The 23,457-nt window shown below is 54.6% G+C and overlaps 2 protein-coding genes across 3 annotated transcripts; one reads left to right on the top strand and one right to left on the bottom strand.

The window, feature by feature from the left end:
• Positions 1–281: 281 nt before the first annotated feature.
• Positions 282–18,043, bottom strand: ARHGAP1 (Rho GTPase activating protein 1). 2 transcript variants are annotated; one of them, XM_081064357.1, is made up of 13 exons: positions 17,661–18,043; positions 14,011–14,179; positions 13,700–13,795; positions 7,985–8,072; positions 4,456–4,587; positions 4,057–4,143; positions 3,777–3,875; positions 3,304–3,411; positions 3,151–3,227; positions 2,869–2,946; positions 2,312–2,437; positions 2,025–2,128; positions 282–1,901 (listed from the first exon to the last, which is right to left on the bottom strand). In XM_081064357.1, exons 2-13 carry the CDS (start codon positions 14,141–14,143, stop codon positions 1,722–1,724), a joined length of 1,308 nt encoding a protein of 435 aa, XP_080920483.1. In that variant the 5' UTR covers positions 14,144–14,179; positions 17,661–18,043; the 3' UTR covers positions 282–1,721. The 2 variants fall into 2 exon arrangements, with proteins under 2 accessions (XP_080920483.1, XP_080920484.1); XM_081064358.1 differs by lacking the exon at positions 2,312–2,437 and having other exon boundaries at positions 294–1,901; positions 17,661–17,792.
• Positions 18,031–23,212, top strand: ZNF408 (zinc finger protein 408). Its single transcript, XM_081064356.1, has 5 exons — positions 18,031–18,201; positions 18,509–18,786; positions 19,500–19,561; positions 19,785–20,044; positions 20,880–23,212. Exons 1-5 carry the CDS (start codon positions 18,153–18,155, stop codon positions 22,397–22,399), a joined length of 2,169 nt encoding a protein of 722 aa, XP_080920482.1. The 5' UTR covers positions 18,031–18,152; the 3' UTR covers positions 22,400–23,212.
• The last annotated feature ends 245 nt before the right edge of the window (positions 23,213–23,457 follow it).

The raw sequence follows: 23,457 nt of genomic DNA, 5'->3' as shown, positions 1-23,457 counted from the left end.
CCTGTCTGACTCTAAAACCCCATTTTGGGGACAGAGAGGCCCTCCCTGGTCATGACGCAGCATATGGCAGCCAGGTGGAATGCTGCAGGTGCCCAAAGTGGAAAAGTGACTGCACATCTAAGCCTGGAAGATGGTCAGAAAGCCGGCCTCAGACCCACTCACAAGTGAACAAGATGAGGAAGGGGGTCAGACGGCCCAGGGAGGGGCTTCCTGAGGCCCCATCTGCCTTTCCGAAACCACACACTTCCCACCCAGTTCTGAACCTCCACGCCCACTTCCTTAACAGCCAAATGGGCAGTTTCCATCTCCATTTTTATTGAAATATAAAAAGTGCAAAGGTGAAATACATGATTGGTGCCAAGGAAGTCATTAAGTGTGAATGTGAACCCTTGATTCACAGCACAAGCCCTTCCCCAGACCAGTGGGGCAGGGGGCAGGGGAAAGACCAAACAGATCCACAGGCTCCCCAGTAAAGGGGGCTGTGAACAACACCTGATACACAAAGGACAGAAAGCAGAGGCCTGGGCCCAAGCTACAGACGGACCGACAGAAGCAGCAGCCACACCAGGCCGAGTCCTGACATGCCAGTGCCCTGGGGGGAGGGCCCAGCTCCCAGATGGAGCTGCTCAGTGAGGACCCCCGCAGTACAGGCACTGGCCAAAGCGGTGGGGGTACAGCCACTGTGCAGGGAACAAGGCTGCAGGAAGGTGGGGTCCCCGGGGTTCACCAGGAAGGGGTGTAATTCTAAAGGACACCGCTGGAATGAGGGCTAGCCATCATCACTGGGGGCTATTTTCTGAAAGACAACGGCCCTGGGTCCCTTGGGCGCCCTCAGGGAGGTTGCTGGAAACCCCACAGTGGAGCCAATCTAACCAGCAAAGGAGTCCCCAGCCGGGGGAAGGAGCCACCAGATCCGGGGGCACTGGGTCACTTCTGGCCAGAGCAGGGACCAGTGTGACTCCACAGACATGTCCCCAAGAACCTTAGGCCTAGGATGGAGGCTGACGGCTTGTCACAGGTCTGACCAGACGCTAGGGGCCTCTCGGGTGGGAGTGGGTGTTTATTTCGAATGGATGCTGGGACTCATCCACGTCATCCAAGTTGCCAGTCCTGGAAGAACCAGGTTAGCACATTCTGGGGCAGTACCACTTGGGAAAGGCTGACCAGGACGTGTGGAATTACCCACAGCTGAGCGGATGGAGGGGAAGGCAGGAGCAGGGGCAGGGCGTATGCACCCAGACGGGAGGAGCCTCAGCAGGGCAGGCCTAAGGTAGCTCAGCCTCTCATTCCCCAGCAACCAGGAGGGGGCGGACCAGCCCCAGCTACCAGCCCATTCGGCAGGGATTTGGCACCTGCAGTTGCCAGGGAAAGAGGCAGGAGAAAGCAGGAAGGGGATTGCTGGCGCCAGTCCTCCCACTGGAAGAGCCAAGGCCAGCTCTGCACAGCCCCGCAGAACCAGGGATCCAAGGGGGCAGTGAGAAGTATAAGGCGAAGAACAATGTCTCAGGGTGACAGCGAGGCTTCCAAGCCGGTGAGGCAGGCTGACGGAAGGGGAGGAGGAGCTGCCCCGTCGGCTGGCTCCTGCTTCTGTGTGCCAGCGCCTCACGACCCCTTCCGCGGCAGGAGCCCGGGGTTCCTGTAAGGCTGATGCCAGGAGGAAGAGTCCAAACTGGGGCTATCAGAGAAGGGGGCTGGTGGGGCAGGGGCTGGGCTCAGAGCCCCTAGGAGTTGGGACTTGGGAACAACTCCCCTTGATGATCCAGGAGGAACTTAGTGAAGGTGTTGATGGGATTAATGGCCTTGAGAGTGATGGCAGCATCTTTGGCCCAGAGCAGGTTAGGGCCGAAGACGACAGCCAGGTTAGTGTTGGTCATCTTGTTCTGGTCACAGTGGGCAGACACCTGCGGAGGGGAATGGGAGGGCTGCAGCAGGCGGCCATGCCCGGCCACCGGCTGCCCAGGAGCAGCAGGGCCGTAGCTCCTCCCTCCTCCAGGTGAGCAGCAGAGGCTGAGCCAAGGTCTCACCTGCACCAGGAAGGCAGTGAGGAAACGAAGCACCTGGTAGTTCTCCTCAGGCATCGTCTGGAGGGCCTGCAGCGTCACCTCCACTCTCTGGCTCTCATCGATGTCTATGAGAAATGGGGGCCCAGGTTACAGGGGCCCAGGACTGGGCTGGTTCAGGAAGCCCTAACACGAGGCTAGAGGGGAGACCCCAAGCAGACTTTCCTTGGAGAGGCCAAAGCCGCCTGCTCCGAGTCCAGCCCAGATCCAGCAGAAGCAGCGTGGAGCTGGGGAGGGAAGAGGGCACTCACTGAGGAAGCCCACCACGTGGGGGTAGAGGTCAAAGGTGAGCAGGGGCTCGGGGAGCTCCCGGAGGAAGGTCTTGAGGATGACCGCTGGCAGGTGCACGTCGTACTGGTTGAAGTCCACAGGTAGCCCTGGGGGGGAGCGGGGGGGGGGGGACAGAGAGGAGCTGGGCCCAGCCTGGAGGCCCCACTGCCTGCCTTCCCCTCAGACACAAGCCTCCTCCTCACCAGGTGACAAGGGGATGTGACAAGGGGAGGCAGGTTCAGGCCACCTGGGTGGAATGGGACCCCCAGAGCACACACTACAGTTACTCCTTGTCCCCGAATGAACCTGAACCCAGGACGCAGGAGCCTGACCGTCGACGGAGCAGGCCTGGGACAAACAGGCAGGAGTGAGACCCAGGTAATAACACCAAATGCCACAGAAACCTCTGACCGGGATAGAATCTGAGACCCGTTTACAGGGCAGCAAAAGGCAGAGAAGTCACACATACGATCCCCCACACACGTGCGATCTGATCTGTGCTGGCCCCGTGGGCCTGCACACAGCACCAACCACTCACCCATGTTGTACTTCTGCTGCACTTCCCGTACAATTTGGGTGTTGGCCGACCTCCGGAAAAGCCCCTCAATGGTGAGAGCTAGGAAACGGTGGGGCCTGATGAGTCTCAGATCGGGGGAAATGTGTAGACTCCCCCACCCACTCTCCGTCCTGGAGCTCCAGTCAGGGTCAGTGCAGGAGCTGGCACAGGTGGGACCTTTCAGCCCTGCCCGCCCACTTCTGGAGGGGGCCAGGGTCCCGCTGAAGGAGGATGGTACTGTGGCATGGGGGCCCTGGCACTCACCTTGGGCCTGCAGGTAGGCAACGGTCTCCCGGAGCACTAGTGGAATGGGCTCCTGCTCTGGGTTCTTCTCCTGGAGGCTGTGGGAACGAGGAGAAGTGAGCTGGGTCTGCAGCCCTTCCGGTCCCCAGGCCAGCCCACAGTTCGCATACTCACTGCTGCAGGGAGACCCCAAACTGCTGGTTGGGCAGAGGGGGCCGCGGTGGCATGGGCTTGGGGGCTGTTGCAGGGCTCTTCTGTGTGGATTTTAGGAAGTCATCATACCTGAGGGAACAGATGGGAGGGTGAGGCCGGCCCTCTGCCTGGCTCTATACTGCCAATGCTTGTTTGCCAGGCCTGCACGTACTATGCTGTTTTACATAGGCTACTTCATGCCCATGTGTAAATCCTGTTTTACACATGGGAAAGTGAAGACTTTAAAGAGATTCAGTCACATAGCTTTTAAGTGACAGAAATGGAATCTGAACTCTCTCTGACCCCACTGCTGTCTCTTAATCATTCCATTTGCTTCCTCCGTTTATCCTGGGCTTCCCCTGAGCTGGCACATTCCCCCCTCCCCACCCACAAACGTGATACAATGCACACTGGTGCCACCCCATGGGCACCCGCAGCCGCTGGCCTGGCCTCACCTGAGCACCTGGCGAGGGATCCCCAGTTGCTCCAGCTTCACGTGCTCGCTCAGCTCGCTGAGGTAATTCACATAGAAGATCTTCTGGCCAAACTTGAAGCTGCCGACAGAGGAAGGGCGTGGGTCGTGGGCGCACCTGCTCAGCAGGCCGCCACGGTCCCCTCAGCAGCGCACCGGAGCCGAGGAGGCCTGGCCCCGACGGTCTGTGCTCGGCCGCCTCAGTGTCTGCATCAGTTCAAGGGGAAGCCTGGGGAGACCACCGGCCCCCTCGGCCTGCGTACCTAATGATGGGCTTGAAGAGGATGAGCAGGGTCTTGATGAACATGGTGGGGTGCACGATGTACAGGGCCTTGATGTTCTTCTTGTACCTGTGGGCGAGCAGGAACTCAGGGGAGGCCCAGGGCCAGCGGGCTTCTTCACCTGCACTTCCTCACTCGCCTGCGAGGTGAGTGCCATTGCTGCCCCATCTCACAGATTAGGAAACGGAGGCTCAGAAACGTTAAGTAACATGGCAGGTCACAGAGCAAGTAGGCAGAGAAACTGGAACTTAAGACCAGGTTGTCTCAACTGCAGATTGCTTGTGCTTATCCAGGTGGGGGCACCTGTCTCCCCCCCACATGGAATAAGCTCCTGTCTGAGCAAAATGCAGCCCGGCTACCTGCCCCCAGGCCCCAACCCACTTGCGGTCAAACTCCCGGTAGGCGTCCCGGAGCCAGCTGAGGGACGGCTTGTTGTCGCTGGTCAGGCCGTGGTGCAGGTAGAGCAGAGTGTAGTCGCTCTCCACGTACTGGTCCAGCGTGTGCTTCAGGTACCTTCAGAAGAACGGAGCTGCTCAGGCCTGCCCTGTATGCCAGGGGGCCCCAGCAGTCTCCTGCTTATCTCACACCCCCTCCCCATGGAGCCCTGCCCTGCACGGTCTATCCTGGCTGCGTAATGTCGCCATGTTGTCAGGGGTGGGGGTGCTGGGCTGGGCGGAGGAGTAATAATAATAACAGCTCTAGTTCTGAGCACTGACTCGAAGTCAGGAGACCAGGCCCATACCTGGAGCCCTGGGCAGGAAAATGAGGATAACACTTCCCTCACAGGATTGCCGAGTCCGTGACAATGATGAGTCACCACTGGTCAATGTTAAGCTTTCAGTGTCTGCCAAGCACTTGGCACACATTATCTCATGCCTTCCTCCTAACAACTGAGGCTGATATTATCCCCTTCTTACAAGCGAGGGCAATGGGGCTCAGAGAGGTCAAGTGCTTATTCAAGGTCACACAGTTTGTGGAAGAGCCTGGAGGTGAACTGCCTAACTCCAAAGCCACTTTCTTGACCATAGCACAGCTCTGCCTTCTACGTCAAACTCTCAGCACAGACTACGAAACACTGCCCCTGAGAGGGGATGACGGGGGCCAGAGGGTCTCCCCAACAGGCCCCGTCACTGGGATTTTCGTGGACCCTGGACCCACATCTCAGGTTCCCTGTGCTCACAACGCGATACCTACCACTCCAAAAGAAACACACACGTAGTATTGAGCCCACCTGAGGTGGAGAGGTATGAAGGGAATGAACAAGAATTCCAGAAAAGGAGAGGAATCCAGTGGAATGCACTCTTTCCGGGAGACCAGCTCCAGAAAGGTGATCCCTCTAGCAGGCTCACCACTAGAGGCTGGGAGGCTAAGGGATTCCAAGCGAGGCAGGAAAGGAAGGAAGGGGCTTGGGGAGTGCCCAAGGATTTGACTAAGTACCCCATGCCACCTGACCTGACCTAGAGAAGGTAACGAAGGTCCATGAGAGCTGGGATGGGCAGCACAGATGGCCACGTGGATGTCCAGAGCTGGGTTAGTATTGTGATTCTGGTCACCATTACTACACAGTAATTTACCCCTTCTACACGTGGAGCGCTTTGCAGTTTGCAAATATCTGTCACATAAAAAGGTGGCGTCTTTACAACTATAAAGTAGCAATCAGTAATTGTAGTGAAAACATATTCATCCTTTGATGGATACTATGACCTTTAGGAAGGCAATAAAGTGATGTCTATCAGAAGGTATAAAATGTTCCTACTCTTTGACCCTGGAAATATATCCTTGGATTTATCCTAAGGAAATAATCAGAGATGAACAGAAACATTTTTGCACAAGGCTGTTCACTGCAGCCTGTTTTATAATGGGGGAAAAAAAGAGCAGCCAGCTAACTGTCCAACAACAGGGAACTGGTTAAGTAAATCACAGGACATCTATAAATAGAACACCTCAGAATGCTTCTGCAAACAGAACCGATCTGTGGAGTGCGATGTCAGAAAGTGGTTACCCCTGGGGTAGTGACTGCAAGAGCAAAGGGAGGTTTGTGGGTGTGGCTGACATGGGTGGGTGTTCCTGAAAATTCACCACGTAGTATGCATAATTTATTCACTTTTTTATATACATTTATGTCAATAAAAGTTTTTGAAGGCTATCTTTAAAGAATATTTAATGCTCAAAAGATAAAAACATTATGTAAGCTACAAAGCTGACCAGACAGCTCTGTATGTATTAGAGAAAAACTAGGAAGCGAATACATTAAAATATGAACAGTGGTTTTCTCTCTGGGTGATGGGTTTATGGGAGGTTTTTTTTTATAGTTGTCTATATTTTTTCTTTACAGCTACCTATATTTACAAAAAATCCTTAAAATTTGTAACACAAATGTATACAATGGCATTTCAAGTATGTTACCTCACCTACTGCCCACAACAACCACATGGGGTGAGCAGTGCTTTTTTTTATAGGGCTCGAAAGAGACCTGCCGCAAGCACACAGCTAGTTAAGAGGCAGAGCTGAAGTTTAATCCGTCTTCTGAATCCAAGCTTCAGGCACTTTCTGTTTCAACCCCCAGATCTAGCTGGACAGCTCGGAAAGCCACGCTGGAGGTGATCTGACCGAAAACACGAGGACAGGCCTGACTTATCACGATAGTGCCTCCCGGCTCCTAGGAGGGGCTGCGACCAGGCCAGGCGGGCTCGGGGAGATCCATCTGGGAAGGGATGGACGACAGGAAGGATGGCCGAGGGCTTCCTGAAGTCAGAGGAAGCCCCAGAGTGGATGTCACCTCACTCATCAGGCTCTCTTCCGAAAACTGGGTACTTTCCATCCCCATCCTCTGACTTCCTCCTACTCCGACTATTATCTGGCCAGGAGTCTGTCACCTGCTTTGTCAGATGTGATTAAAACCAGCGAGGAGGGTTGTGACTCAGCCACCATCAGGCTGAGCTCCGGGCCTGCTCCTGGCTGGTGGACCGAACAGGGCTGCTCCTCTGAGGAGCAGTGGGAGGAGGGGTCAAGAGGCCAGAGAGGAAGAAGTCACAGGGCTGGAGAGCCTCAGGTGTGGCCCTGGCTCCCTAGGGCTACAGACTCCGCCCTCACGCCCTTCCCCTTCAGCTGCTGTATGCAGGCCTCTGCCAGCTCCCTCACCATCCCTCACCAGGCCCTACACGCAGAACCATTCCGGATCCCAAAGAGCTGGTCTGGGCAGTGCAGACATTTTCAGTTTCAGGGAGTGCTTTCCCTGGTCAGGAAAGAAGTGCAGGCTGCTAACTCCACACGCTGGAGGGCATCAGAGAGCAGTCAGTCACGGCTCTGCCTCTGTGGGGGCCCCCACATGCTGTGGGCCCAAGGCTGCTCTGGGGGTGCAGGGTTTGTCAAACTCCCACTTGCAATCAGCCCCCGGATTTGCATCAGATTTCTACACTGACCAGGGCTGTCATATGTATTCCGCTAACAGAATCTAGGTAAATACAGAAGTCATTCGCACCAAATTTGGCACAAAATAACGCTAATGATTCATATAAATGATGAATGACTGCAACCACATCAGACACCATATCATTATAATAAGCAGCCCCCACATTTGGACAGTGTTTTACTTTTCAAAGCATTTCACATGCAGTATCTCACTCCTACAAGGAAGGAGGGCTGTATGATTATCTTCTAGGAAAAGTGAAGAAAAAGAGGTTTAAAGAGATGAAGACACTTGCCAAAGTCATGTGGTTGCCAGGACTAAACCGACGTCTGACTCCTAGCCCAGGACTGACTGCCCCAAATGTAAAATGGCTCCCTTAGGAGAAGAGGGGAGGCACTGAGGGAGGTGGCCTGGCGCACGGAGGGACAGTAAGAAAAAATGGCATCAGGCCAAACTGGGGGTCTGGGCACAGGTCCCACCACCTGCCCCGCGGGTACTTACCCAAGGAGCTTGCTGTGGTCCAGCTGGTGGCTCGGGGGCATTCGGCAGGCGCTAAACAGAATGATCTTCCTCCCGTACTTGTCATCTCCTAGGTGTGGAGAAAGATGGAGCATGGTGGGTTATAGATAAACCAGGAGAAGCAGGCTGAGGAACTGAAGGGTGCCAGGCCTGGAGGCCTGTGCCATTTAGTGCAGGGGCCACAGCGGCCCGTGCAGATATGCCTCTGAGCAGCTGCCTACACTGAAGGCTGTGGCGCTGAGAAAAGAGAGACAGGCTGCTCTCAGGGCTACTGAGCTGGGGTATAAAGAAATGACATGGCTTTAAAAAACAGAAATCACTCCAGGTGGGAACAACCCAAATGTCCATCAACGTATGAATGGGTAAAGAAAAGGTGGTATATCCATGCAATGGGGTATCATTGCTCAGCTGTAAAAGGAATGAAGAAGTGACATATGCTACATTGTGTGAATAAACCTTAAAACCGTTATGCTAAGTGAAAGAAACCAGTTACAAAGAGCTACATATTGTATCATTCCATTCACATGAGCTATCTAGAAGAGGTGAATCCACAGCGACAGAAAGCAAATTAGTGGTTTCCAGGGCCTGGAAGGGGGCAAGACCAGAGACTAACTGCTTCTGAGTGCCGGCTTTGTACCGGTCTGGATGAAATTCTGGAACTGCAGAGATACACAACATTGTGACTACTAAATACCACCAAATTGTACACTTACGAATGGTTAATTTTATGGTATGTAAGTCTCACCTCAGTTAAAATAAAAAGCCACACCCTCCAAAGCAACTGTTGTCTTGCATAACAGTCACCTTAAAAATCCAGACTTATTCCAGAAGCACCCGCTCTGAGCAGCGTGTATTTGGAAAACCTCTCATAGCTACCTTTTCAGCAGGTCCGAGGCCACTGAGGAAATCAGCCTGAGTACATAATAGTCATGTCTCATTTTTGACCACTGACAACACTTTCTGATTTTATTAGAATTATTGACCACACTTGGCTCTAACTTCTGGATATTTCTAAAAGTAGTATCCTTCTTCATTAAGGATATTACAAAGAACATGAAATTGAGAGAATTTTGTAAGCTGCGGGAATATGCTCATTTGGATGTAATCTCTCAGGGATGTTTGTCTAAAACGAGTCACAATTTGATGGCCTGACCATCAGACTTTGTCACGAAGCCATGAAGCTGGGGCGCTCCTGAGATATATGCTATTTTCTCCCCACAGTGAGATATTCTTCTGGGGTTAGCATAAATCCCAGACCACAAGTAAAGCTGAATGAGGAAAAGACCTGGTCCCCACTTCCCCATGTCCCCAGGGCCTTCCCTTTATCTCTACTCTCACGCCTCTCCAGAAATATCAAACCACACTTGCCTCATCCCGATTACTTCAGAGGCACATAAAAAGACCACTTACACAACCCACGAAAGGCAGTGAGTCTGCCCTCCATCTACCTCTGAGGACTAAGGATCCCCGATGCCGCGCGGAGTGTCTTCTCTATATTTAATAAGCCATGACCTTGATGACCCGTGGTCAGTGACTCCACCCAGGAGTTCAAGCTTTTCCAAAGTGGTTGCTTTCCCAAGGCTCTGCCTCTTTGCTCTAGGGCCGGGGCCAGTCTCAACGGAGAGGCTGAGGGAGGCTTCTGGAATGTGGAAGGAGGCCCCAGTGCCTGCTGGCCGCACTCCTTGGACTGTCCCACAGGATTCTCCCCGCAGGCTCACACGGCGCACACTCCCACAGAGATGCCTGCAGTCCTGTCTCCATCAGGCAGCTTTCAGTCTCTGCTGTTTCTCATGCCAGACAGACCTTTCTATTTTCTCCCCTCCTCCAGTTAAATCCTTTGAATCCTTAAGACTCATCCCAGGCATATCTCCTTCCAGAAGCCTGCGTCCTCTCCTCTTTCTCCCAGACAAGTTAGCTTCCCCTTTTCATGGATCCAAGCACGAGCCATCATCCATCCACCTCTGTCACGACACTGACTCTGCTGTACAATTGTTTTTGTGCCTGTCTCGTCTAATCGCTTGTGAGCAGCTCGAAGACAGGGACTTGTCTCGTCATCTTGGAATCTCTCACACTGGCCCAGAGCCCAGCACGTGCCAGGCAGTCAGTAAATGCCAGCAGTGCGCATACAGTCACCAGCCAGCATTGCACAGTGTGCACGGGTATGTGTCTGAGTTTGTTCACGACATCCAGGTCATAAGACTGCTGCAGGCGGTGCATTTCCCAAAGCCTGGGGTGGATTCCCCCAGACTTACCAGCAGAGAACCTTCTGTAAGCCTGTCTGAGGGGGAGAAGGCGCACCTTCATCCAGCAGCAGGTCTATTTTGAAGAACAGGGTGCCACCTGCTCTTTCATAGCCTAGATCCTGGTGTGCTGGGTTCGTTCCAGGCCGGCTGGGTGGGGAGGGGGCTCTGACACGGGGAGGAGAATAGACTGGCAGCAGGCCGGGGCAACGGGTTACACTGGCCAGGCCAGCCTCATGTACAATCTGGAGGTTCAGAACCCCTGGGCCTCCTACCACGAGCCTATGAGGGGGAGACACCATCAGCCTGCCCCCCTCTAAGCAGAGGAAATGCCCAGTGTATAGGGATGTGGGGGCAAATGCCAGGAGCATGGGGGATTCCAAAAGATTCCTTCCATGCCTGCCCCCCAACAGTAAGGCAGCCCTCATTGGCTGGCAGATTTGAGGACTTAAGCAGGGCAGAAAGTCTGAACTCACACAGCTTTGGAATTTAAAGAGCTAGTAACTGGTTAAGCAAGTAATGGGGCGGAGGGGTGGGGGCAGAAGGGCCAGAGCCTGTACTCTCACAGCTGGCCCCAGAACCTTAAAAACGGGGAACTTTGGGTTCTCAACCAGGGCTCCACCAATGGGCATCCACCAACCCCATGATATTATATGAAAAATATTACAAGCACACACAAGTGTTTTCTAGGGCAAGAGGTCCTTACCTTTCACATTCTGGTCAGAGGACTTGGGCAGTTTTAAGAACCACTTCCTTGAAGGAAAGAATGTACTTTTCCTCACTGAATCCTCAATGCTGATTATGGGCTCATTCCAGACTATGTATTCTACAAATATATGTTCAATGAAGTCAAGATGGGGATGAGGGGCGAAAGGGGGAGTTGTGAGGGAGTGGATGGCAAGACCCTCGGGGAGGAATGAGATGGGCAATGGGCAACTTGAGGGTCTAGGCCCCGCCCTCCCCTCCCTGGAGTGGAGTCCCAGGGCCCAAGTTCTTGGGTGACTCAGGCATTTGCCAGCAGGCAGGGCGACTGCTGCACAAGGACACATATAAAAAGGCCCAGAACTCCCCTCCCGATCTCAGAGAACAGACTTCTGCCCTGGAGATTGAAGGCACAGAAGGAGCTGGCAGCACTGGTGTCCCCAGAGCGCTGGGAGAGAGGGCTCAATGAGGAGGCACAGTGTTGGTGAAAAGCACCAGGAAAAGACCAGCTGCCTGCGCGTGAAGCCTGTGCATTCCCCAGATACCGATCAGGAACTCTCCCAGGGTGGCCTGGGTGTTAATCAGCAACAGCGCAGCTCCTCCAGCAGGCATTCTGGGAACTGCCAGGCCAGCCCTCCGCCCCGCCCACAGCGCCCGCCCCCAACCCGCCGAGCAGGCCTAGGAGCTTGGAGGTGGGGGCTGAGCAACGTGCTGGAGCCGGCTCACACGTTTGTTCAATTGTCAGGAATATTGCAAACCAGTTGACATCACTGAAATCTGCCATGGTAGAAATTGCAAAAGAAAAAGCAAATAATAGCTTTTTTTTTCCTTTTCCTTTCAAGAGGATCGCGTTTACCAGCACACCACTGGGAAGAACCCACGTGGACCGAGTCAAATGTGACAGTGGAGCATGACAGCCACTGCATTAGCAAGAGGAAGAGAGGCTGCAAAGGAGCTGGGGACATAACCCCGTCCTCACTCCAACATGGGCTCTGTCTGGTTTCTAATGCTGGGAAACTAGCCCCCAGGACATCACTATGGTCTCATCAAACAAGTCTCACTCTGGCGGTGCCAATCCAAACTCCTGCCAGCAGTCAGAGAGGCACATACGTGGGGGACAGCCCTACCAGAGGGACGAGGAGCCTGCAGCACTCAGCTCAGGCTTGAGGACCAGCATGCAGGCCAGGCCACTGCTCAGAGCCAGCCAACCCTCTCCTCACCCCCATGAACGAAGAAGCCCCTTCCTCCCTGAAGCTCCTTTCCCTTTGGCTGTGGATGTATCCCCGACAGCCCCCAGCCTGTCCAACTCCCATAATTCTTTGCTATTTCTTGCTCCCAGGCACCACCTACTCCCCGGCTCCCTAGAGTAGGGCTGCAATTAAGCTGGCCCCACCTGGTCTCCACCTGCTCCATAGCCCAGAGGCCACAGCCCGGAGAGGCTAAGCAGAGAGAGCCAGGAACACACCTACCTGGCTGGGCCCCCTCAGGCTCATCACACCCTGGAGAAACAGAAACATGTTGCAGCTCTGCTTACAGGGGGAAAGGGGTCACCTGTGGGAAGTAGGGGCAGCCTGCCCTGTTCTGCCTTATGATTCGGCCCACAGGCCAGGCGGGTGTCAGAGAGCCACCCCGGCCCAACCAGGTCCATCTCTGGTAGTGAGGAGAGAAAGTTCTGAACCCTCAGAACTTCTGTACCAGATCAGGAAAGAACTCTCAGCCTTGCTTTTGTAGGGGTGAGAGAGGCCCCAACCCAGGCCAGGCCAGGGCAGGCCCCAGGCACACAAATGTCATGGAAACACCCCTGACGGTAGGGATAGCACTCTGAGCCCAGCAGTGGGGAGATGGAGCTCCCTGCTACTTGGCTCTGGCCAGACGCCCCAGGACCCCGCAGCCAGCACCACGCTGGCCTGCAGGGGCCATGTGCTCCCTGGCTCTCCTTGCCCACTGCAATGCCTGAGCCGGGCCATGCTGGCACCCTCGCTTACAGCTGCCGGGCCTCATTAGCAAGGACAGAAAACCATCAGGGAAACGACAAGGATCTTGCAATTCCTTTCCTCTTCTACCAACAGGACACTAGGGGCAGAGACCAGGTCAGCAACAGCTGTGCCCCCCCTGCACCCGGAGTCTTCTGAGTTCCACACTGTGAACAGGATGCTGAGAGTGCACTGAGGCCAAGACCCCAGGAGCGCTCCTCACCCATTCTCAGGGGGTCGCACATCGCCAGGAACTTGAGGGTACAGGGGTCACGTAGCCCCTAACTTGCAGGCTTCCTTGGAGGCAAGTTCCCAGGAGGGACTGGCACCTCCCTGCTCCCCAGTAGCTGAGGTGTTAGAAAAGCTGACGTGAGGGCACAGGGAAGGCAGCGCCAACTATGCCATGCTCTGGGCTGCGCCCTGACATACATTCACTTCTGTAATCCTTCCAGCAACTCTGTCAGGAGGAAATGAGTTCAGAGAGCAGAGCCAGAAATTAAACCCAGGGCTTTCTGACTGCAAAGCCACTAGGCCACCATGCCTCCTATACACCACCCACCGATGGGGTCACAGGTCAGGATGTGGTTGCAGGTGAACAGACCGAGGGGCCACCACAATCGAGTCTGTGAATTTACAGAACACACATGTGCTCAGGAGCCCCAGGGAGCAGACCACAGTGGGCACCGCCCCTCTCCTAGTGCCTCCCCTACGGCATAAGGGGCTGGCTTCCTTAGGCCCGGAGTGTAGATTGTGAGGAAAAAGGTACCAGACTAGGTGCTCACCTGCCACCTCCACAATCTGGTGCCGGGCGATGTCGTAATAAGGGTCATCCCACTTCAGGTGTGTGACAGGTTCCGGGGAGCTGCTTTTGGAGTCATCTGAGAAACATGGGAAAGTCAGGGGATAATCTGGGGGCTGGCAGTGTTCTCCCCGAGACATGCTCTGTGGCCCTCCCCCCAGTAAGGCCTATGCTCCCAGCCCCACCCTGGGTCTGGTCAATTTGCCCCCATCCTGCCCTCTTGCAGTCTCCCTGCAGCAGGATGGGGGTCTTCCCCTCTAAGGGGCCCAGGGCTTGAGACCCAGTGATGCCCACCTGACTTGGGAAATTCGGGCATTTCATCCGAGGGCCAGTTCTTCTCATCAATGGAGGCTAGCTTCAGCTGATTCAGAGCCTGGCTGCTGTCATCCAAGGTCAGGTCGTCCTGCAGCTCTGAAAGTGGGTCCATGGCCAAGCCTGTTCCCCACAGAACCTGAAGACAAACCTTGGGGGTGGGGGCGCAACAGGTCAGTGTCCCCCCTAGCTGCTACAGCAAACCTTCCACACCCACTCTTTCTTCCCCCAGGCTCCCTTGTCCCTGTTCCTCAACACTTCTCATCCTTGCCAGGGTTCCATGTAGCTCCCGGTTCTCCTGGAGCCAGTTTTCGGCATAGTGCCAGAAAAGGCAGCTGAGGCAGAGGACGGCACAGCTCAGCGCCTGCCTTCAGGTCCACCAGCTGGGCAGGGAAAAGCCGTGCCAGGCCCTGCCCTGCCCACCGCCCAGCTGGTCCACGCCACTCTCCTCAGGGTCCGAGAGCACAGCAGCTTTCCAGGCCCCAGTAGTTATGGAGTAGAGATGTTGCAAGAATCTGAGGAGCACGGGGAAGTCTGGAAAAGGTCAGCTGTGGCCCTGGCTACCCCATCCCTGACCCTGGCCTGGCGAAGAGGAAGGGTCAGAGATCGCAAGGTCCCAAAGGGCCCTGCTGGATTTGCCCCAGGAGAGGAAACAAGAGCAGAGGGATAGAATGTGCCTGCCAGTCATAGCAGACAGTGTGCAGGCTCCTGGGGCTCCCAAGTCCTCTCTAATCTGTGGGGAGCTCCTGACGCTAACTTCAAGGAGGCAAAGGTCAACAGATCGCCCTGGGTGGGAGGGCACACAGATGGGAAAGGGAGAAGTTCATGACATCCTCAGAGTGCCGAGATACAGGAGGTGAAAAACAAAACAGCAGCTCCAGCAGGCAGGGAGGGAGAAGAGCCAAAACTGGGTTTGCCCAGGTCTGGGGTCGGGCCACAAGGATATGGCTGCATGCAGCCGGGAGGCAGCACCTTCTGCCCTCTAACCGGAAGCAAATCCCTCTCCTATTACAAGCTCACCACATGGGTGAGGGAGGGGAGTTTCAATTCAATCCACTCGGTCCAACCCAGAGAACAGGCTGCTCTAAGCTCGCTGCATTCCTGGAGTCCAAAAAATGACATATATGGTCAGAGAACCAGCAGGGTAGATAAGGAATGCAGAGAAGACCCAGGCACGGGGAGGGAGAAGAGGGGGAAATCTGCCAGCCGAGATCCAGACCCTGAACACCGCTGGACTCTGAGGTGATGTGACAACCTCCTGCACGTCACAGCAGAGGACTCTGGATGGTAAACTGGCTCCCTGTGCCTAGCAACAACCATCTTGTTACCAGGGCAACCCACTGATTCAGGGGCAAAAGCTCCTTCAAGCTCCTGAGCCAAAGCTGAGCAGCCAAACAGCCAGAAAAAACCATTTTTCTCCTTCTCTCTTCTGGCCTTATCTGCTACCCTTATTCACCACCGCTGCTTACCACCAAAATATAAGTCCCTTCCCAGGAACACAGAGAATGGGGACCCTCTCCTATTTGGGAATGCATTTCTCTCGCTGAGTGCTACTGTGCCCCTCACCCCAGCTCCCCCATTCCTCGTCAGCCCTCCACGGCAGGCAACACTCAGTCTAGAGGAATCCCTGCCTGATTCATCTACACGCTCCTCCCCCCATCCAACCCGGAAGCTATGAGGGCTTCCCCCAAACGGGCCCCCAGCTGGGTAACAGGGACAGAATTCAGCTCACAGTAACTCTCTCCAGGCCTGAGCCTTCTCTCTAGCCCTTTTTTCTGTCACTGCCCAAGCACCAAGTGCTCCTTCAGCCTTGCCCACACTATCCCAGAGAAGTCTTTCTGCACACAGTGGGTGCTTGATGCAGCGAAAAAGGCATGGGATGAGGTATCTGGAGAATGGAATTAGCGTCCTAAACCAATGAGCTGCAAAGATGCTGAGCAGTACTTTTCCTACTTGGGCCTAAAGTTCCTCATCTATAGAAATATAAGGCTCCTCCCAGAGATGTAATTCTCCAGTGTTCTAAAATACTTGTGCTGAAGTGAACAGGGTTAGAAAGAACAGCTGGGAGGTGAAGTATGTGTGACTGAAGGACAGGGTCACCCTCTAAAAGGGAGCCGAACTTGAACTCCACCTGTTTTCCAGTAACTCCTCTATTTTGTCAGTTCCTCCAAAACTGACCCCTCCTTCCCTCCATAACCTCTTTTTCCAGAATAACTAATCACAGTTGTTCCCACGTCCAGCCAGACTGTCCTATTTCACCACCCTCCAACCCACAGCTGTTCCCCACTGTGAGCCTGAAAACTTAGCTTTTCCTTTCTGGGGGAGGCTGAGGGAAGGTAGTGCAGGGAAATTCTAACATAAAGTGGTGGAAGTGGAGTATCCTGGCTGCCTAAGCGTCCACTTACCTACAAGTTCTCCTCCACTCTCACTGAGAGGTTAATTTTTCCCTTCTCAGTAGGTAAAAATCTACTTTTACAAAGATCTTTGAGACTCACTCTAGGCAGTTTTCACACAGAGGTTTTAACCTTTGAGAAGTCTGGACCTCTGAAATTCTGACGAAATTTGTGGTCTTTTTCTCTAAGAAAAATCAGTACTTGTATGAAATCTTGCATGGAACTCGAAGGGGTTGACCGCCCTCTGAGAATTCCGGTGTAAGAACCCCTGACCTATTCAGAATTACATCTGACACAGGCAGATGCTCAATCATTTGTTGAATGACTAAATGAATTAATTCATCTGCTAAGTGGGAAAGGGAACCAACATTTGTTGAGGGCTATATAGCACCATGAATTGGACACAAATCATCTTTTAACTTCACAACAGCACCAACGAGGCATGCACTGCTAAGCCCATTTTACAGTTTGAGGAAAGTGAGGAACAGAAAAATAAGCAAATTGCTTAGGGTCATAGAGCAGAGTCAAAATTTTAATCCATGTCTGTCTAAGGTGGTCTCTTTGTACAGCTCAATCCTTCAATACTTCTCTGACTGCCATTTATGCTATTCTCAAGGTTCAGCGAGGTTCTACAAAAAGGCAAAATAAAGCCTCTCGCCTGATCTCTGAGAATAACTGAAAGAACTTGAAATCGCATTCTCTGGTGCTGGGATCATGCTCCTACCTTGGTTGGAGCTCCAGAACTGCGAAAACGCAAATGCCACAAGACAACAACAAGACTTTCAACCACAGTCACGTGTGCATATAGCTTACAAAATCCGGGTTGGTGCAATTATCCTATTTCACAGATTAAGAAATAGAGATGAAAGCGTGCCCTAATAGGTGGCAGGGTGAAACACTTTCCCCAAATTTCTTGTTGTTAGCGCTCCGCCAGATTGCACCCGGGAAGACGTCCCCTTCCCAAGGACTTGCTCGATGACAGCGGTCTGACCTGGTCTCTGCCTTGGGAAGGGCTGGAGGAAGGCAGAGAAGGAAGCGAAGTCCTCTCACCGCAGGCCCGGGAGTGGGGCAGAAAGCCCGCAGCAGGAAGGCCAGGCTCCCAGGCCCCATTCCACTCCTCCTCCCTTTCTCTGATCCGCCCAGACCCTCCCCATCCGGACCCCATCCTTTCAGATGACCTGGCCGGTCCCTTCCCTGCCCCCACTACCACCCAGGGAGACCCCGCGCCCTGCAGCTCACCGTGGTCGGGCACCGCTCCGAGCCTCTGCCACGCCTGTCAAAGCTCGGCAAACATCCGGCTCCGCTGTAGAATGGGAACCGCCCCCTCCCGCTCGCCTCACTCCCCAGCCACTTCCGTCACACCTCCAACCCACTTCCGACCCCCGCCCGGTCCAAACAAGGCCTTTCCTGGAGCCCCGCCCACTTCCTGTAGGTGCCCGCCTATGGGAAGGGTAGCATAACCGTCCGACTCTTCCCTCCCGAAAGGAGGCGGCTGGATCGATTAGTTCCTATTTGTCCGAATCCCTGGTGGACCTCCGGAGTCCTAAACTCGTATGGTTCTCTGATAGAGTTTTGCTTCCCTAGTACTGCCAAACTCCCGGTCCTGCGCACCAATGACGTCTGACTCGTACGATTCTTTCCCGAGAGGAAATTTGGAAGTCAATGACTGTTTCCGGGAGGAGCGGAGAAGGCGATGCTCACTTCCGGCGGAGGGAGGCTGTCTGACCCGGGATGGAGGAGGCGGAGGAGCTGCTCTTGCAGGGGGACAGACTGCAGTTCGGTGAGTGACCTCCGATGTCTCCGACCCTCGACTGTGGCCTAGAAACACTTGACATTCTCTGGTCAACTTTCTCCCCCACGACCCTTGTCCTCCCGAGCCCCAGAGCCTCCGCTGGTGCCCTCAGGCGCTGGGGGCTTCTCCAGAGCCCGCGAACCCCCGCAAATCTCTCAGCGGCCCCCGGAGAACCCTTATCGATACCTCAGACTCCTAAGGCCTGGCTGGACCTGCAGTTTCCTCCTGCACCTCCCCCAAACCCCGACCACGACCTCTTGGGCCACTCCCTCACTGCCTTCCTATCTTCCTGCAGCCCCTGAGCCGCGCCTGGACCCGGGCTCAGGATGGAGCCCTTCCGGAGAAGGCTGTGCTCGGGGCCTCAAAGACTTCCCACCCTGGCCGACCCGAGCCGTCCACGCTCTAAAGAGCCTCCCCCGGGGTTTGGCCCTTGGTCCTTCACTGGCCGAGGAGCAGCGCTTGGGAGTCTGGTGTGTCGGGGAGCCTCTGCAGCCGGGACTGCTCTGGGGGCCGCTGGAAGAGGAGCCTGTCTCAGAGCAGAAGGGCGAGGGAGTGAAACCACGGCAGGAGAAGGTACTGAGGGACACTGCATCTCCTCTCCGTCACGGAAGACTTGGAAGCGGTTCAAAAGTCTCTGGACCGCTCTGCAGTTTGTCAGAAGTGGGGTATTTCAGGAGATAGGAGATGGTTTTGATTCTTCTCTCCAGAACTGTCTCTTCACGTCACATGCAATAGTTAAGGAATCGAGGTGCAAAAAGTTGTTATAAGCTGGATTAATGTAGTGTCATCGGTGACAAAAGTCAGGAGTAAAGATTTTGGAATTAAATAGCCATGGGATTGTATCCCAGCCTTAGTACCTAGCTAGTTACTAAATGGCATGTCTCATTTAACTTACGTAAAATAAAGGAACGGCTGTTTCCTTTATTTTAATCGTCCAAGATTATTTGGAGTAATAGATGACATAGCACAGGTAAGCGGGCTAATTGCATAAGAAGTCCTACAGAAAAGAGGTGATGTTTCTCTTACCACTTTATCTGTTTGGTGTTCATTGAAGGCGGTAATTCTCCACACCCTTGGGAGGGAGGTGAAGGGACACTTTTTAGTCTTTACTGAAGGAAAAATCAGACAACACAGTCCTGTAGAGGCAGAACCAGAGACTGTTTACCTTCCAGGGGCTTCGTCTTAGATCTGTCTCAGGAGAGGTTGCATCTGTTTTGTTTTTGTTTTTCCCCCCACTCTGGCCCCCTCAAACACATGGGAGAAGGACTTTTATTGGTTTATTTCAGGACGTGTCACTAGGCCCATGGGGAGACGTGTGTGCTTGTGAGCAGAGTTCAGGCTGGACCAGGTAAGTTACAGGAGAGTATGTAGTCAAGTTGCTCCTTTGAGGCTTTCTGTTGTGGCATTGGGATAGAACCGGAGCCAACTGTAATTCCCCACTTAGTCATCTTTTGCAGTGAGTTTTCCAAAGGCATGGGGTCTTTTAGGACGCTGACTGACTAGGGGCTGGGGCTTTCAGAGAGGACCCCTTGGAGAGGGTCTCCTGAGCTAGCTCCTGCTCTGCTTTGCAGTTTGGTGCAGCGGAGCAGGCTGCAGGGTGAGGAAAACGTGGCCCCGGTGTGGATCAGCGAGAGGCTCCACCTGCAGGTGTGCCGGGTCGTGCTGCCAGGCTTCGAGCTGCTACTGTGGCCGGGGTCTCCCTCTGAGGGCCTCAGCCCCACCCAGCCCCGGCTAGAAGAAGAGACAGCCATGGTTGTGGTGACAGAAGGGGAATCTGCTGTACAACAGGAAGTGGTCTCTCCTGAGGAGGATGCGGCCGCACCTTGCTCAGGTATGTGTCAGATAAATGCTGCCTTCCCAAATTATCACCAAGACAACTTGTTGATAAGAAAAAGTAGAGCTTACGGCTCAAGAAGGTAAGGGCGAACACTACACAGCCTTAGTAGCTTTTCTGAGGGGGAAGGGCAAAGTCGGCCTGGGTATTTATTGAAATTTTGAAATCTGGTATAAAGTGGATCTTTCACTTGGGGGTGGGGGCAGGGCTTGATTTGGATTGGTTAAGGATCATAACATAATAATTTAGGATTTGTGGAGTCGAGCAAGGCTCGAGTTTTCAGGCAAAAGGTTCAGAGAGTTGGGGAATATACTATCGTTTGGTGCTTTCTGTTGAAGAGTCGTGAGTCTTTTCCTTGGAGTGAGCAATGTAGATATTTGCAACTTTTATCTTCCTGAATAAGTTTCCTGGAATAGTAAGGTCATGTTGATAAAGATAGCATGCTATGTATAAGGTTTCCAGTTTCTTATGTTTCTTCTCTCTGGGGTGGGGATAGGGGTTCCTTTATTTTCAGATGAGTTAAGGTGAGGAGGTGATGGTCTCAACTCGTCCTAAGTGCACGTCCAGAGGGAGAACAAGGGGCCTTACTCTAGTGCTTATGCAGATGTCTGGGGCACTGTGGTTCCCAATACTTCCCCAGGAGGCACCTGAGACTGGACAGGAAGATAAATGGCAATGTGGCTCATGCTCCAGGGAAAAGATTGGTGTCCTTGCTCCCATTGAAGTTCAGGGGCTGAGTAGACGACGCAGATTTCTATCATTTCAGGGTGACACCATTGTTACTACCGGCTACAATCTCTACTAACCCCAGCACTCCACTCTTGCCTTGCAGATCCTGGTCACCAGTCACCCCCCAACCTCCAGGCAGAGAGTATGGTGAGCTCTGGACTTAAGCCCCACACCCAGGACCAACTTTCCAAGGAGAGCCAACCACTTGCTCCATTGACTCAGGATGGCAGCAACGAGGAGGACCTGCTCCAGACACAGATGCCAGCTGAACCTCAGAGCAGCTCCACTACCCAGCGGGGCCTAGAGAGCAGTGAGGCCACTTCCTCCTCTTCTGCTGGGGGCACCCAGCTGCACGCTTACCTGGTCAAGAAGTTACGTAGCCCCCGTAATCAGTGCCCACCCCGAGCAAAGACCTCAGAGCCCGGGCCACAGCAGACTGGAGAGCAGCACTCCAGCTTCTCTGCACACTTGCGGAGCTCTCCTGGCCCAGTGGGCAGCTCCCCGAGACAGGGGCGACGGTACCGGTGTGGGGAGTGTGGCAAGGCGTTCCTGCAGCTGTGCCACCTGAAGAAGCACTCATTTGTGCACACGGGCCACAAGCCCTTCCTTTGCACTGAGTGTGGCAAGAGCTACAGCTCAGAGGAGAGCTTCAAAGCCCACACGCTGGGCCACCGCGGGGTGCGGCCCTTCCCCTGCCCGCAGTGTGACAAGGCCTACGGCACCCGGCGAGACCTCAAAGAGCACCAGGTGGTCCACTCAGGTGCGCGACCCTTTGCTTGTGATCAGTGTGGCAAGGCCTTCGCCCGCCGACCCTCCCTGCGGCTGCATCGCAAGACCCACCAGGTGCCAGCTGCCCCCGCCCCATGCCCGTGCCCCGTGTGTGGGCGGCCCCTGGCCAACCAGGGCTCCCTGCGGAACCACATGCGGCTCCACACGGGGGAAAAGCCCTTCCTGTGCCCACACTGTGGCCGGGCTTTCCGCCAGCGGGGCAACCTACGTGGGCACCTGCGGCTGCACACAGGGGAGCGCCCTTACCGCTGCCCGCACTGTGCCGACGCCTTCCCCCAGCTGCCTGAGCTGAGGCGCCATCTCATCTCCCACACGGGGGAGGCACACTTGTGCCCCGTGTGTGGGAAGGCTCTCCGAGACCCCCATACACTGCGTGCTCACGAGCGCCTGCACTCAGGGGAAAGGCCCTTCCCGTGCCCCCAGTGTGGCCGTGCTTACACACTGGCCACCAAGCTGAGGCGCCACCTCAAGTCCCACCTGGCCGACAAGCCCTACCGCTGCCCCACCTGTGGCATGGGCTACACCCTCCCTCAAAGCCTCAAGCGGCACCAGCTCAGTCACCAGCCTGGGGTGCCCTCTAGCCCACCCTGCGTGCCTCCTGCTTCTGAGCCCACTGTGGTGCTGCTGCAGACTGAGCCGGAACTGCTGGAGACAGGCAGCAAAGAGGACGGGTCCCCGGCCCAGGACGTCTTCGAGGTCACCATTTCTGAGAGCCAGGATAGGTGCTTTGTGGTGCCGGAGGGGCCCGGCCCCACCCCCAGCCTGGTGCTCGTCCACAAGGACCTGGGCTTCAGCACCTGGGCGGAAGTGGTGGAGGTGGAGACGGGCACCTGACACCCTCGCCTTCCCCCCGTCGGGCTCTGGATAAAGACTAGTGTTTTCTAGCTGCGGGGTGTCCGCACCTTCTTTCCCTTTGGGTGGCCTGATAGGGACTAGAGTACCAGGAAAAGCAGGTCGAGGCCTTCCCCACCCATACGTGGGCCACCAGCTGGTTTCCTGATACTGGAAGGTAAACTGGACTGCAGACCTTTCTGTCCACCGGCAGTAGAGCTTGCTCAGCCTCCTGCCCTGCAAACGCCACGAGGCGCTTGTTCTTCAAGCATTGCGGAAGTAGCTCACCCCGTGAGGGGGTCTGCTGCCCTGTAGGTGCTCAGCGCTGAGAGAGTCACTCCTATCGAGCTCCCTAAGGGACAAGCTCTTCTGCGTGGAACCACGCTGAGTGACTTACGGATTAAAAGGCCAGAGACTGAGCCTAGCTCACAGCTCACAAGTCTGTCATTCAGCCTGTAGGTTGTTTTGGTGGCTTTTCTCACCACCCAAGGGCTGCTGACAGACACCAGACTCATTGGAGGAGGCTAGGGAGGGCCTTATGTGTCCCTGACCCAGAAGTATCCGTTTGAGGGAAGGAGCGAGGAATTGACGTGTTTTGCATCTACGGCAGGCCTGGACTGCGGTAGGTGGTGGGGTGCCCTTCACAGAGATTGTGATCTGGGGGTGGAAAGCCTTGGGTAGGAGTTCAAAGAGGAGCACCGCCTGGGGGTGGACATGATTCATGGCGGCGTTTCACTCGGTCTGGGCATCAGGGCAGGCGACCCCAGGAACAATACTGACAATAAACCCTCAGCCCTTTCTGTGGGCCAGTCCTGTATGCGAGTTTGTTTATATAATTCTCATAGCAACCCTGTGAGGTAGGTGGTAGTATTCTTATTTTACAGATGAGGAAACTGAGGAACAAAGAGCTTTAATCTTCTACCCAAAGTGACAAAGCTACTAGGTGGCAGAGCTGAGATTCAAAGCCACAGAATCTAGCGCTGGAGTGAGGCTCTTAACCTCCGCTCTCTGCTGGGCCTCGTTTGGGCTGCAAGGGCAGGTGGGTGTGGGGAGCTGCATGT

This window comes from Rhinolophus hipposideros (assembly GCF_964194185.1).
Source record: "Rhinolophus hipposideros genome assembly, chromosome: 10".
Lineage (NCBI taxonomy): Eukaryota > Metazoa > Chordata > Mammalia > Chiroptera > Rhinolophidae > Rhinolophus > Rhinolophus hipposideros.
Note: the sequence above shows the minus strand (reverse complement) of the source record. Positions and strands in the feature narration are given on the sequence as shown.

Coding starts and splice junctions, on each gene's coding strand:
- ARHGAP1 (XM_081064357.1), bottom strand. CDS start 14,143: ATGGACCCACTTTCAGAGCTGCAGGACGACCTGACCTTGGATGACAGC. Junction 8,073..13,699: donor CCAGATTGTGGAGGTGGCAG/GTGAGCACCTAG, acceptor CTCCACACCTAG/GAGATGACAAGTACGGGAGG. Junction 4,144..4,455: donor TACCGGGAGTTTGACCGCAA/GTGGGTTGGGGC, acceptor GCTCGCCCACAG/GTACAAGAAGAACATCAAGG.
- ZNF408 (XM_081064356.1), top strand. CDS start 18,153: ATGGAGGAGGCGGAGGAGCTGCTCTTGCAGGGGGACAGACTGCAGTTC. Junction 18,787..19,499: donor TGAAACCACGGCAGGAGAAG/GTACTGAGGGAC, acceptor GGTTTATTTCAG/GACGTGTCACTAGGCCCATG. Junction 19,562..19,784: donor CAGAGTTCAGGCTGGACCAG/GTAAGTTACAGG, acceptor TCTGCTTTGCAG/TTTGGTGCAGCGGAGCAGGC.